Source organism: Sphaeramia orbicularis, chromosome 22 (genome assembly GCF_902148855.1).
Source record: "Sphaeramia orbicularis chromosome 22, fSphaOr1.1, whole genome shotgun sequence".
NCBI lineage: Eukaryota > Metazoa > Chordata > Actinopteri > Kurtiformes > Apogonidae > Sphaeramia > Sphaeramia orbicularis.
Genome location: NC_043978.1, coordinates 25,047,316 through 25,062,399, shown reverse-complemented (window position 1 = coordinate 25,062,399; position 15,084 = coordinate 25,047,316). Strand labels below are relative to the sequence as shown.

Sequence of the window (15,084 nt, the reverse complement as noted above, 5' to 3'; positions counted from 1 at the left end):
TTTTATTATCCTTTGGTACATTTATTAGTGTTTTGGACCCTAATGGTTCAAAAAATTTGAATTTGAACCCTCCAGATGCTGCAAAGCTATCTTTATATTCATTTTGGCAAAAATCGAGTGGATTTCTACAACTGGTTTCAATTCCTGCTTAAAGGTGTGGGAGACTTTCGTGATGAATTTTTCATCAGATCTGTAAAACCTCAGTCATAACCTAAGTATCACGAACCTGTAAGTCTTTCTGTGATTACTCACCTGAATCTCTTGCATTACAGTGAACAATTTCGAAGTGCCATCCCCCATAAACAAACCCCGTGTGTTTACATTCCGAGCTGGAAGGTAACTCAGGCATCTTCAGAATTTTTTTGTTGCGACGTGCATTGTGGGAAACGGAGGCTCGTGCTGCCGCTGCAGGGAGGTTCGTGCAGCCGCCTGCAGCGGCAACACGAGCCTCCATTTCCCACAATGCAAAGGTTTGTTTACACTTCGAAATTGTTCACCGTAATGCAAGAGATTCAGGTGAGCAATCACAGAAAGACTTGCAGATTCATGATACTAGGGCTATGGCTGAGGTTTTACAGATTTGATGAAAAATTCATCACGAAAGTCTCCCGCACCTTTAATTTTTTACGTCTATAATGAGTTACGTCATGATATTTGCACAAATAAGGTCAAGACTTCCGACGAACATTTCTCCGAGTACGCCATAATTGTTTGTCAGCAGCAGTGATTGTGGTCCATACTGAAAATATGTCCAAACTTCAAGCCGATTACCTAAAATGTTCAGTTGTTGGTTGAATTAACGAACACAAGTGGGTGAACGGGACAGCAAGCACAGTCAACCTGGAGGAGGTGGGGTGTGCAGTGGCTCATGTGCATTTAAAGGTCCAGTGCTCAAAACGACCTTTCTGGTGTCATTACTCAGAAATAGGGTTGAAGATGGACCTATGGAGTTGAATTAATGAAGAATTCAGACCCAACCATAGCATTTACAGTTTATGTAGACCACAGGGAAATGTTTGAAAATGCATAATTCCATTTTAAAAAGCAAAATATCACTCCTTTAAATAAGTTTAAGTTTATACTTCTTCCTACTCCTTTTCGACCAAGCAAAATTCAGACCTGCACGTACTTGAAGATGGATTCTGTTCATTTAAATGTTATTTTGTTTTAATTTACTTCATTTTGTTTTATTTCATTTCTTTGCATGTTTGAAATAAATAAATAAATAAATAAAAAATATAAGTACAGGTTAAAACGTGAGAAAACTAACCAGAAGCTTGCAAGGCTCACTGACATTTTTGCTAAATTTCAGTAATAAGTCAGGTCTTGCTGTTTATCAGTAGTTTGTAAGTTGTCATATAGATGCCACTACTCACCATGTGCACCACCTCCGGGTAGATGGGCTCTGTGATGACATTCCTGTTGTGGGTGATGTACTCCACCATTTCGCTCAGCGCCGCCCGCTTCACTTCCTTCCATTTCAGGTCGCTCAGCGGGTCGGACAGGAAGTCAAAAAGAACACAGCACTGTCGTAGCTTCTGGATGAAGAGCTTCTCCTGCTCCGCTGGGGCCACATCTGAGGAGGAAGAGATGGGGAAAAAAAAACGTGAGATGGGTGAAGGAGAAACAAAGCAAACAAGAGTCCAGGGACACCTGAAGAAGAGCTGAACATGTAACAAGACTACAAAGTGATGATGAAATAAGCAAGTCTGAGAATATAAGAGAGCGGAGCCACGTTCAAAGAGCGTGGGGGTCGAAAGAGAAAGGCGGGGCGGTCTAACTGTCAAGGACGACAGTTAAACAGTTATGTGATGGAAAAGAAATATGAGGCATCATGGGAATGATGAAGAACAGCAAATGAGTCATGTCGACTAAAGTGCACTGAATGAAAAGCTGAGATGGTTCGAGCCCACGGCGAGGACAACAGGGATAAGCGGAGGAGGAAGGAGGAGGATGATAAAGGATTTGGGAACTGGGTGGTCAGATTGTGCCCATCTGACATGTACACTTCAAATGTGTCCACAGCAGTTTGGGGAGTTTCTGTTCCACTTCACCTCCACTCAAGAGTAAGGGCTTGTAAACAAACAATCCGTGACCGAGTCGACACTTCACACATGACGACACAAAAAGGAAATGACACTTTTGGGAAGCCTAAATTCATACGTGCCCATGCGTGCAGTAATAACACACAGTGAAACCATAATTATGTAGTTCTGTGACAACTTTGATGCAGCATGTTTATGTCTCTCTTATGTCAAGTGTTACTCGTCAAGTTTAAAAGCAAAATGTTGTCAACAAGTCAACAAGTACTTTTACTCGAGTACTTAACACAAATTTGAGGTAGTATAGAGTATTTCCATTGTATTCTACATCATACTTGTACTCCACTACAGCTCAGAGGTAAATATTGTAGTTTTTAATCTACTACACTTGTCTAAAACCTTCAGTTACTTTTCAGAGTACAATTGTTTTCCTTCTTTTCCTGTTAAGAGAAACCACATACCTACAAATGTATGACAGTGAATATTTCTGATGAATTAAAGAATGGAGTGTGTGTTTGTGGGGCAAGATTCTGTAGCTAACTAAACTATTTAAAACATGCATGCATTGTAACAGATATATTTTGGAGCACTAAAAATGCCTGGAAGAAGGATTTGGACACTTTGAATTCAGGTGGACTGGGCCCCAAAATGAGCACAACAAATGTCATAAAATGATTTTATATTGCAATAAATATCATTCCTACAAAGTAGGGCTGCACGATTTTGGCAAAAAAAAAAAAAAAAATCCCGATTTTTTCCTCTAAAAACTCGATTTTCGATTTCGATTTTTGGGTATAACTAGAAAAGGCAACAGCAGTCAACATGTCGTTTTCGTGAGCAGCCCACAATGCAAGCCACTGCTCTGACCTCAAAGCTGTGATGGGATCACGTGATGAACCTACAGTTTTGTTTTGTTTTTTCTCTTCATTAAATCTTTGAAATGAAGTAGAGTACACAAACAATGTACAACAAGAAAATAACATAAGTTTGTCAGGGGGAATACACTATAAGAAAATGTCCAAATCAGAGCAAATACTGATAGTTGTTACAACCTTTTTGTTTCCACATTTATCTAACAGCTTTAAATAAATTTCAACATCTTACAAAACATAAATAATATTTGGTTTTGTGTTACAGAACTTACATTTGTGAATGAAAAATTTAGCAAGTAAGAGGACTAAATTAATTATTAAAAAAAAAAAAGTTTTTTTTTCTTTCTTTTCTGGGTATCTGGCCCACAGAAGTGATACCAGTGTCAGTCAGTGACAGGCATCAGTTGTGCGTGTGTGCGCGGACCAGGTTAATATGAGTGTTCCCCATGCGGTTCTATTTAAATTGGGGGATCCGTGCGTGGAATAGACCGACCCAGGACACACTGGAGGGATTCTATCCCTGGAGCTGGTGGATGTGTGTGGGCACAGGGCTGTGTGGGCTCCTCTGCTGAGGCTGATGACCCCGAGACCCGGACCCGGTTCGGAAGAAGACAGTACGGTACGGATCCGGGACAACGGAAGATGAGTGATCCGCTTGCAGTTATATTTCAATTGCGGGATCCGTGCGTGAAGCCACGGCTTATATTGGTATAAGTACTGCGGGTTCATGAACAGATTAACATCCGGTCATTACACAGACTTCTGTGACAGACCGCTGTCACAGGAAGAGCCCACGGTAGCCCGCGGGCACGCGGAGGCGTGCGGCCCGGAGGCATGAGAGAGATGAAATCGATTTTACGATTTCCCTTTTTTAAAAATTGTCCTAATTAAAAAATCCGATTTCGATTTAAAATCGATTAATCGTGCAGCCCTACTACAAAGGTTATTATTTTGTCTTTATGGTTAAATTTTATTACATTTACATCTCTGGTTAAAAATGCCTCAGAGTCTGCTTTTACTTAATTTTAAACCACTAGTTCAACTCATTTTTTCCTCACTAATAAAACAAACAAAAAAAACCTTACTCTACACATTTTTCGTCATATTTCAGATCAATGATTCTCACCAGAGACAGATGTCACAAACACGTTCTTAAAAAAATCAAACACTGATGAATATTAAACTACACAGCAGTAAATAAAGTATTTCTAATAAAGTCACCCATAAATGTCTAATAAAACAAACATACGCATGACTTTAGTGGAAATATTCAGTCAAAATGATCAATATAAGATTATAACACATTTTACTACCCAATGACTTACTTTTTGATGTAATTAGATACTTTTGCTTGAGTAAGGTTGTAGATGCAGAACTTTAAAGTATTTTCAGTGTAATATTGGTACTTTTACTTAAGCAAACAGTCTGAATTCTGAACAGTCTGATTATTTTCTGAAAGGGCAGCCTATAACTGTTATGGTTTAATATGATGGTATGATCTAATCATCTGCAACATGTAAAAGAGGTTCAGTTTAAGTTTTTAAAGCCTGAAAACATAAGCAAAACAAGTTTGCACATATTTCACAATTATTATCCTCTGTTAAAAGAGATTTCTGGAGACAGCCCCACCTTTGGCACTGCACTTTTTTGCCACTCAGGTAAAACTGAAGTAAGGTGTTAGGATTCAGTTAGCGTGACTTTGCTTTATAGCCTCACCTCCCTTTTTAATCCCCAACTGAAGAGCAGTCATGTTTTAGAAAGACTGTACTGAAACTTCTGATAACCTCCCCTAACTGACTGACCTGAATCTGCTGCGCCTGGAACCGAACATGCAAGCTCCTCGGCTGCTGAACTCAGGTGTGTGGATTTGTTAAATGGACTGAAACGGCCGCAACATAAATGTGACATTGGAAAAAGACGTCCTCGTTTGGACACTAATGATTAGCGATGCATCAACAAAGACGATTTACATTAGGGGTATGCGATACGATCAAACTCCCACATCCTGATGTAGGTTATTTCCTTTAGTATCCAGATAACACACATCAGAGTTTTTCATATCACAATAGCTTCTAACAACGACCACATGAAAAGGTCTGTTTCTTAAATATGTTGTATTAGCATAGTCTAAAAATAACAGGTACTGACTCATATTTGATCATTTTCCCCATTTAAAGCCATTGTGAAATTACTCAGTGATGCATAAACCATACATACCATATGCAAATACATTGAAAATATGTAAATATTTAAATTTATATAATACTTCTTATTTCCCTTATATTTCATGTTTTGCAAGTGTATATTTTCTGTCTTTGCTGCACTTTATTTTTGTATTTGCTCATATCAACATAGAAATTTCCTCAAATTTTGGTGGGATTAATAAAATCTATCGTAATATCTTATACGATAAACCATGCAAACGACTGAGCCTGGGTTTTTTTCTCCCTCCAAACTTATTACCATTGGTCTTGTGTAGGCTATACAATAAGTGGGTGATGTTTAAGTCTGCTGTGGGGACAACTCTGTGGAATAATTTGCTGTTTTCTAGTCCGTGTCAGACATTTTCATACTGAAACCATTTACACGTGACAGAAGTAGTTGTCTTTAAAGTACAAGCTCCTCATTTTGTCTCAGCTTGTCAGAGTCCTTCTCGAGTTTGAAATTACCATGTTGCGTGTCACGCATGTGTACATTTCCTGCCTACATCCGTACCGTGTGGATGAACACTGTCTAGATGACAAATATTGTCATAGAGTATGATTTCTGACAGCAAAATGAACATAATATGAATCGCCAGATGTTTTTCTACCATTAACAGACGGACTATGGAATCTATAGTCGATTTACCCTGAGCTGTTGTTGTATTTTCAACTAAAACTAAATGTGTACGGAATCCCACAAAGTAAAATGCAAGGATGTGAGGTGCTGTATTGACTATTAAACCTTTATCAGTCTTCCGTGAAAAACGCACACTGAATATCCATGGTTTGTGACGGTAATAAATCACACTCACAGCAAAAACAGCTCCATATTTACTAATCTGTGAAGGGTGTGGTATTAACAATAGGATGGCACCGAGGCTCAGGGGCTGTCTGCCCGTTAAAGGGACATTCATCAAGATCAATGTCGGAGATCAGATATGCACAGGGCATACTATACGTCAAAGGAAAAGAAAAAATGGATCTCATTCCTCTTTCATGAATGTACTGCAACCTGTGGGCAGAACGCTTCCAATTACAGAGATAACTAAATAAGGTTGCAAGACAAATTATGATTAATGAAAGTAGCTCAGGGTTGTATGAGGAAGAGGCACAAATATCATGCAACTGATTAAAGGTGAAGCGAGGACTGCAAACTGCAAACGTGATACGGATACACTGGTCCTGTTTGTTCATGCCCCAATTTCAGTGAATGTACGCGAAGGGTGACAAAGACCATAAGGTAGAATAGAGTAGAGCGCGCACACACAAATGCAGACACACTGACATTCTTCCAAACAGGCTGATTCTAGGTAAGAGGAGAGATTTCCTATTCAGACATAATGGAGACTTGGCTTGGACACATGCACACACATAGACACACTTCTGCAGTGTCAGTTCCAAGACTGCCAATTTATCTTGATGGCAGTGAGAGGTTGGGAATTCCACAGACAGGAGGCTAAATGTGTGAGCTGCCATTATCAGTCATTTCCATAGAGATTTGACAGCCAACAGTGCTGTCACTGTCACAAAAAAAAAAAAAAAAAAAACTGTGTTCCTGATTAAGACACATAAGTGAGAGGTTCATTCAAGACATTTATCGCTTTTATGTGCCAGTATCAGATTGAAATAATTTCTTTATACGGACATAACATGGTACAGAATGAGTCCTGTTATGACATGAATCGTTTCAGGTCAACAGGTGCACCAGTTCAGCCCCAGAGGGTGAGTTAAATAACTAGAACAGCAAGTAAACAGATCGGATTAGGGTTTAGTTATTAGTATTTCGTATATTTCAACACCAACTCTTAAGTGAATCCTCTTTTGTTTTGGCAAAGTGTATGCAGAACACCAAACCTCTGAAAGCTTTTAACTCTAAATGTCACACTGAGTATTTTGGATTTTTCTGTTTATGTATTGCATCTGTAGATTGCTGGAGTATGTGTATTGCACAAGTGTGTCTGCATTTTTGCTAAAATCCAACATGTCTGCATCTTGTATTTTTATACTGATGTTCATTCAAATGCATTATCCTATAATTTACGTAGTGTGGGACAGTCGATTAGATGCACTTTCACAATTGTGACAGCTAAAACAAGAGATGCAACATATTCAACTCAACAAATAAAATATTGTTTGATGCCAAAAGTATTAAGATAGCGCTGTGCAGAGTATATTGAAACTTTGTGTCCTTCATAACAGTTTTATCTTTACAAAAAGCAGTCTGAAGTAATAGTTGTGCATGCTTCTGTGCTTACATTGTCTTAGCTAACGACATTTGTAAGATAACAGTAATGGTAACTGGTGTTGCATAATGTTACTCCAGTAGAAGAGTAGAGGAGAGGCTTTGGAGACTTGGCATGCAGATTTCAGGGGATAAATCAACCTCGAGAAAGAAACCAGTGTGCAGGTTACTCTCATGGCTCTACACAGGTGAGAGCAACAATACTTTAAAAAACTGTTTGCTAATGTCACAACACAAAACGTAAGCATGCATTAAACTTTCATACTGAATCTTCAATACCATTTTCCAACACAGAGGATATTGCATGATCTTGCAGGAACAAGTAAATCTTTCTCTATTCAAAACCTGCATCAAATACATAATGTCTTTAAATATGTTTCTATTCCATGCACTCCAGACTCGTACAATAAGCCACATAAAAGGCCTTTATAGCGGTCCACACATGTGATGAACTGTGATGTAGAATCAAAAATGAAGTCCCGGTCCTGCCACCAAGCACTTAACCGGTATGAAGTAACAAATTCTGTATTTGTCCTGGTGGCAGTGGACATGACGCAGGACTGGAATGTGTCGCCATCCCTAGTACTCTGACCGTGTCAGACTTGCATTGCTCCCATTACATAAGTCTGTCTGCGTGTGTTATAAAGTTTCTGTACAGTCCTAAAATACCCAGAGGGTTGTTGTGTAACAGATAAAGGCCCAGTGTTGTGATTCCAAAATTGATGTTAACCACAATGTGACTTCTATTAATGTAACACATAGAATAGCCTTGGGAGAAAACAAGCATGCGCCTGAACACACACGAGTGTGGCGTCTTAACAGAGAACAGAGGAAAGATTTATCTTAATTCCCCCTGTAAGAAAGATAATAAATAACTGGAGTCACATTGGAAACTCTCTACTTTTTCTCTGTAAATGGGTCAAATGAACAGCTGCTAGTCTGAGTTCAGATTGGTTTGGCAATCTGCTCTATTGACAGAATGTTATGATCAATGTAAACATTGACTGATACTATTTATAGATATATAGAGGGACAATGTGTTCATGTTTTAAAAGGCATGTGGGTAGCTGCAACTAGTTTGACTACATTCATTCGAGCGGTTATGGATTTTGGAAGCACAGCACGCAACACCTGACAATGCATCCAGTATACAGACTGTATAGTACAGTGTACTGTGGTGTCTGCAAATGGTTAAAAAGAATGCATCATTGCCACATTTGAGGCTCATTCATAGTTGCAATTACAGGCCCCCTTGTGACTAATAACAGCGAGAAGTACTTTGCAGTGCTTGTTATTAAGATGCTGTCTTCAATCTCAAAGAAACAGACAGGGAAAATGAGAATCAGAGGCCCTGTGGACACTTGGTGCTAAATTGCATTGTGAGTGACACATTTCGTCTCCCAAAATGTATGATTATATGAAGACAGCTCTGAATAAATACAGACAGGAAGGTACTCAAGAGATGCACACTTCGATGTGCTGCCACATTCAGAGGTAGGAGTGATTCTTACGTCCACACAGGTAATGAAGTGTGAACAACAGCTGGTTTATAGAGATGCTAAAAAGAAAAAGAGCACAAGTGTACATATTAGACGGAGATTAAAAACTTTATCAGGACCCAGGCCCAGCTTGTAAAGCTCTACAAACATGGCATTTGGCCTGAACAGGGTCATAATTATAAACACAGGCACTGAGAGAGAAAAGAGAAAGCGACAGAGAGAGTCTGATTGTTCCCTAACACTGAGTTGTCATTCAAGGCAGTGGACTGTGTGGCTCAATAGAGTGTAATCAATAACTGCCTGAGGCTTCATCTAATGCTGGGCTGCACCAGAGTACAGTGGTAACAGGCTGGGCCTTTCAAACATGACTGGGTACATTGTACACACATTAAGAGGCCAAGCTAGACGTTGTATTGCTAAAACATTTACCTCTCTGCTCTGACAAAGGCAGCTGAGGTCATATTGTTAGCAGGCTATGCACTTCACAGACACATTCGGAGGCTTGTGTCATGTTTTCAGTCAAGTCTTGTTTGTCGTCTCCCGAAGGTGGCTGTGCATGTCGCTCACAGTGAGGAGGCTAACAAGGGAAAAGGGTGGGTAGACTGAGCAGGGGGCTGCTGCAGAGCTGTGGCTGTCTACTGCCTACACACGACCAATTTGCGCCCAGATGAACTGGAGTGTGACAAAAATGCTAGGCCGGCAGGAACTGTAAAGGACGGAAGCGGAGGAAGACACTGGGGTAGACAGGATATACAACAACCATGACCCTGGAGCTTTGCTGTTAGCTTCACAATGACCATTACCTGGATGTATAAATATGTAAACACACAATTACGATCCTAAAAAACTAAGAAGACCCTTCCCTAGGCTATGACCTCACTTCCTTTGACATCACTAGCTTGGCGGGGGGATGGGCACAGAGCAGCTAGCTAGTAAAACCAGATTTTTATGTAGCTCCCGTGCCTCACAGCTATGCACACACACCTAACAAACAACTGTTTTCCACTTCCCCTTCAAAGGCAACACAGCCGCTTTCCAAAACACACAAAATGGTGATGTTATCCGAGACGTCTGAATGCTGACTAACCAAGCAGTAACCAGTGGAGGGGAACAGGAGCACAGAAACACTCATCTCCCTCTCTCCCCTTAATTCCCTAGGACAATACAGGAAGAATAATAGGTCCACACGTACCTCTGAAGTGCATTAGAGCCACCGGCTGAAAAGGCCCATTGGAATTAGGTGCATCCACAACCATCCTGTCTCCAGTTTTATTGCATGTCAACATCTAAATCTCAACCAGGAAGGCGATCCACTCAGGGCGAGAGGCCAGCCTCCATTTTAGCACAAAAGCAGATCAGAAAATGAAGCTCTCTGCTGCTGGAGGGAACTGGCTAGTTAGTGATGTAAGCAGCAAGGGAGGGAGCTGATTGGCTGAGCCCGGGTAGCTCTGGACCAATGAGAGACGAGGCTGTTGGGAAGAAGGGACGCTGATTGGCTGAGGCGGAACACAAGAGGCGGGACTTGCTTTGGAATTTTTAGTCTAAGCTCCTCCTCCTCACTTGGTCTCTGGTGACACTCTGCAAAGTAGGCCCTGCTACAGATCTAAGATCAGATTGCCTTAAGTCTGTTCCAGTGTTGAACCATTAGCAGGGTTTTTGGTATAATCTGACTTAGGATAAGCAGCTGGGAATAACTAATTCAGAGTGTGGATTTAGAGAGAGAGAGAGAGAGGGGCCCCGGCTGGAGCTTCAAAGTCTTTCATTGTTTCCTCCTGTCATCTCTGCTTGGTTCTTTATCAAAGGGAGGTGGAGGAGAGGGTCAGAAGGAGTCTGAAATCTGTGGATTCAATGAGGAGCACAAGGAGACAGGCAGAAACCACATGAGGGCCTGAGAACAGGACTTTGGGGACTAGACTCCAGCACCACAGGGGAAAAAGCCACAGAAACTCAGTGGAAGCTCTCTATACAGCATACACAATGTGAAAGCCCATAGTAGAGCAAGAATTCAGACCAGTAATTTGAGGAAAAGTGATAAAACTGCAATGTTACATCTCCCCCAAAACAGTCCTGCATTAGAAAGTACAGGGTGACACAAAAAAACGGGAACTTTTTAACAATACAATAAAACCAAGAGTGATGGAAGAAAAATATTTTATTCATAGTAATTGAAACCTTAAAACATGCCATTTAAGAGACAATGATGGAATTTTCATTTTTTAAAAATTACTTCCTGTACGAATGCATTCTTGAAATCTGCTGTTGAGATTCCTCATTGACCGCTGCAACATCTCAGCTGGGATACTGTGAATTTCATCCTGAATTCTCTGTTTTAACTCATCCAGAGTTCTTGGTCGAGTCGTGTACACTTTACTCTTGAGATAGCCCCACAAGAAAAAATCACAAATGGACAAATCTGGCGATCTAGGGGGCCAGGGAACGTTACCGAATCTTGAGATCATACGGTTACCGAACAATTCTCGCACAGCCGCCAATGGTTACTAAACTGGGGGTGTGTTTACTTGCTCAAGGTCACTGTTTCGCAGTGCTGCCACTTGCTCATGTCTGCCAATACGCACTTCAAAAATTCCTGTTTTTTTGGGTCACCCTGTAATTTAAAAAAAAATGAAAATTCCATCATTGTTTCTTAAATGGCATGTTTTAAGGTTTCAATTACTATGAATAAAATTTTTCTTCCATCACTCTTGGTTTTATTGGATTGTTAAAAAGTTCCCGTTTTTTTGTGTCACCCTGTATAACCAAAAGTAAAAGAATTTGAGGAAAGCCAAGTTTCTGTCTTTCCTAGTGATGGGACTTTTAGCTCTTTGAAGGGAGCTGTTCACTGAAAAGAGCCGTTCAAAAGACTGGCTCTTTTATGTTTTTTGCATTATTTTGAAATACCAATGCTTTAATGATTAACCCTTTCATGCATAAGTCACTACCGTGGACAGTTATTTTCCAGCTGTTCTCTTGTATATTCATGGGTTTTGTTGTTTTAGTTCCATATCAGCCAACACAGTGGACACTTACGCTCCATCTCATACCCTGACATTCACACCATTACTGTAACTTTGCTGTTCTTGATAAACCTGATCTGCAGTAACATGTTTTAGTGTAAATCAATTGTTATTTGTTAGACAAGAAGGTTTATTTTTGCATATTATCTCCATGAAGTGAGTAATTACTAGCATTAGAATATGTTAAAATGTGAGAAGACATCAGATTAGCAGCATTAAAAATGTTTTTATTTCATTGTTTTCATATCACTTTCTGATATTGGGTTTCAAACACGTTTCTTTTCTTCAAAAATTAAATGCATGGATATTTTTGTAACTCCACAGAAAAAAAAAAAACTTGATCACGTTGTTTCTTTTCATGCCTAAGGAGGAATAAAAACACTGAAGAAAAAAAATCTTGACTAAGGTTCTCACAATTCATGCATGAAAGGGTCAAATAGGCTACATGTGATGATTGACATTACATTTTAAAGGTGTTTAATTGGCGCGGCAGTAAATATTATCTAAATATCAGTATCTAAGAGGAAAAAACACCTCAGATGTTTTAGGTCCAATATCTAATATCAGTAAATATTTCCCTGGATCTTCACAGGTTTTCCTAAGATCATCTCTGGACCTGCTGCTGTGGTCCTGCCTCTCTCCACCTTTATCGTCATCACTCACTTATCCATATAGTTACAATAGTGTTTATTATACTGTCTATACATGTTCTAGTTCAGTTATCTGTGCATGTGTCTCCCCCTACCTGCCCCCTCTCCCCCAGTCTCTCTATCTCTATCACTTTCTCTTTTCTCCTTCTTTACTTTCTCTCTTTAACCCCAACTGGCCAAGGCAGACGGCCATCCTTCAGGAGTCTGGGTCTGCTCAAGGTTTCAGCCTGTTAAAGGGAAGTTTTTCCTTGCCACTGTCACCATTCATAAGTGTTTGCTCCTGGAGGATTCTGTTGGGTTTCTGTAAATTGGCTTAAAATTTGATTTGATTTGATCTATCTCCCCTTTATGTGAAGCACTTTGTAACATGTTGTTTTAAAAAGTGCTATATAAATATAAATATAAATAAATAAAATAAATAAATAAATAAAATAAATATCTTACCGTAAAAAAGAATAGTTAGTTCAAATGTGTGGGCTAAATACATGACATGAGAGGTGACATTGGGCAAATGCTGGACTTTGACAAAAAAAACATCCCAGTACATTATGTGGACTAGTCTGTAGCCTAAAAATGAAGAAGAAAATAAAACATTTTCTTGTTACATTTTTCCTTGGCTCATTACTCACAGGTGGTCACTCACTCACTCTCGAACTTTTCTCCGATTTCGACCAGTCTTCCAGCTCCGCCTCCTTGAGTATGCTCACGCTTCAAACTGTTGTTTTTTTGCTAACTTCTTGCCATGAGACATGCGCAGTTCGCAAGCACTCTTTTTTTTCCTGCTCAAACATTCTCCTACGGCCCAATGCCTCCCCAGTGACGCTAAATTGACAGGCAATCGGACACTCCCTCCTTAAAAAAAAAAAAAAATGAACGGCTCTTTACAAAGACTCTGTTCCCATCGTTCATTTCAAAGAGCCGTTCAAAAGATTCGATTCGTTCGTGAACGTCACATCACTAGTCTTTCCTCAAATTCCTTGTTTCTTGGAAATGAGTCTCATTTTATCTGAAAAAGAAAAACAACCAAGTCAAACATGCTTTTCATTAGAACAGTAATCTAATTTTCATGTATCTGACCTCGTCTTAATAAGATATTCTGTCTAATATTGGACTAGATTTAGCAATAAGATAAACAATGGCTTGTGTAATATTCAGGCAGAGAACCATATTTATTTATTCTTAGAGGGACAACTTGTACAGCTCCTCAGTTAAAAACATTAAAACCGTCTTAAAGAAATATACTTTTATTGCTTGTAATTGCCACATCTTGCTAAATTGTGTTTACTTTTCTAGTTTTAAGGCCCATTATGACCTTTTAGTGACAGGTTTAAAGAAAAGCCATGCAAAATGCACACTACAAACAAAAACTTAAGGATATTTTTAATTTTTGGGGTATTTTTTTTTTTTATTTGGGATTCTTGCACAGTGCTTTTTACTTTTTTGTGTGTGAATTGAAACACATTTTTTTAATGACCAGACAGTTTTATTTACAAATGGCAAAAATGACAAAAAAATGACCCAAAAAAAAGAAGAAATATCCTTAATTTTTTTGTTTGTAGTGTACAGAGTATATTGCAAGATGTTTTTTTTTTTTAAATACCCAAGAATTTGGTTATAGTGAAGAATAATTGGCTTGTCTCTACTTTTGTAAATAGTTTAGATGAGTTTATTTATTTGTTCCTTTCATGAAAGTGGATGACAGAATTTGCATAAATGTTCAGTACATTTTCAAATCAACACCTCCATGATTGGAAAGGAGCAGCGAGAAGAAAACATTTCTTATATTTGTCTGCCCCCCAAATTTAACAATTAACAGAAAAAAAAAAAGGTCAGCCTTCACCTACAACTGATTTTCAACAGCCTACACCAACAACATTCTGATTATAACAGAAACAAAACAACAAACAAACAAAAAACACACAAATTTACAAGCTCAAAATACAGAAGACATAGTGTGAAATTCAGTGGTGGGGAAAGTATCCGGCTACTGTTAGTGTTAACAGTGTTGCATCTTGTTATTGCTGGAGGTGGAGTCAGTCTGAACTACTTCTCCAGTTTTATTTACAAGGACTGTGGGTAAATCTAAGAAGGCATCACATGTTTAACGAGAGAAGAAAGAAGAAAAACAAGGTTCTGATACACAATTCTATATTTAGTTCATTTCTGTTCATAATATTGGATTTTTTTGATGAGACTGAATGATTCTGAGGAGTTTAAAGCAAAAAACAATCACTATTTAGTAAAACTTGTAGATATTTTAGTATCATGTGTTGTGTCAGATCTTCACCTGAAAAGTAAAGTAAGTAAAGAAAATGTAGTGGATTAAAAAATATATAATGCAACATAACATGGAAGTACTCAAGTAAAGTGCATGAACCTTAAATGTACTTAGGGGCAGCAGTAAAAGTGTTTATAATGATACTGAGAATATTTATTTTTATTAGTTACACTATAACAGTCTATTATCCACACTATGAAATTATTTAACAAGGGGTATAATGACATAAAATATTTGTTAAAGAGTAAAATTAAGCCTTTAGTGGTTTGATTTAAGGTATTTA

General features: G+C 38.8%; 1 protein-coding gene across 1 annotated transcript in view; it reads right to left on the bottom strand.

Annotated features, from left to right (window-relative positions):
• Window positions 1-15,084, bottom strand: part of LOC115413227 (serine/threonine-protein phosphatase 2A 56 kDa regulatory subunit delta isoform-like) — a 46,229-nt gene that overhangs the window by 6,789 nt on the left and 24,356 nt on the right. Inside the window, exon 4 of the mRNA XM_030125961.1 lies at window positions 1,377-1,576. Within this exon, the coding sequence (XP_029981821.1) occupies window positions 1,377-1,576 (200 nt within the window). The remainder of the gene's footprint in view (window positions 1-1,376; window positions 1,577-15,084) is intronic.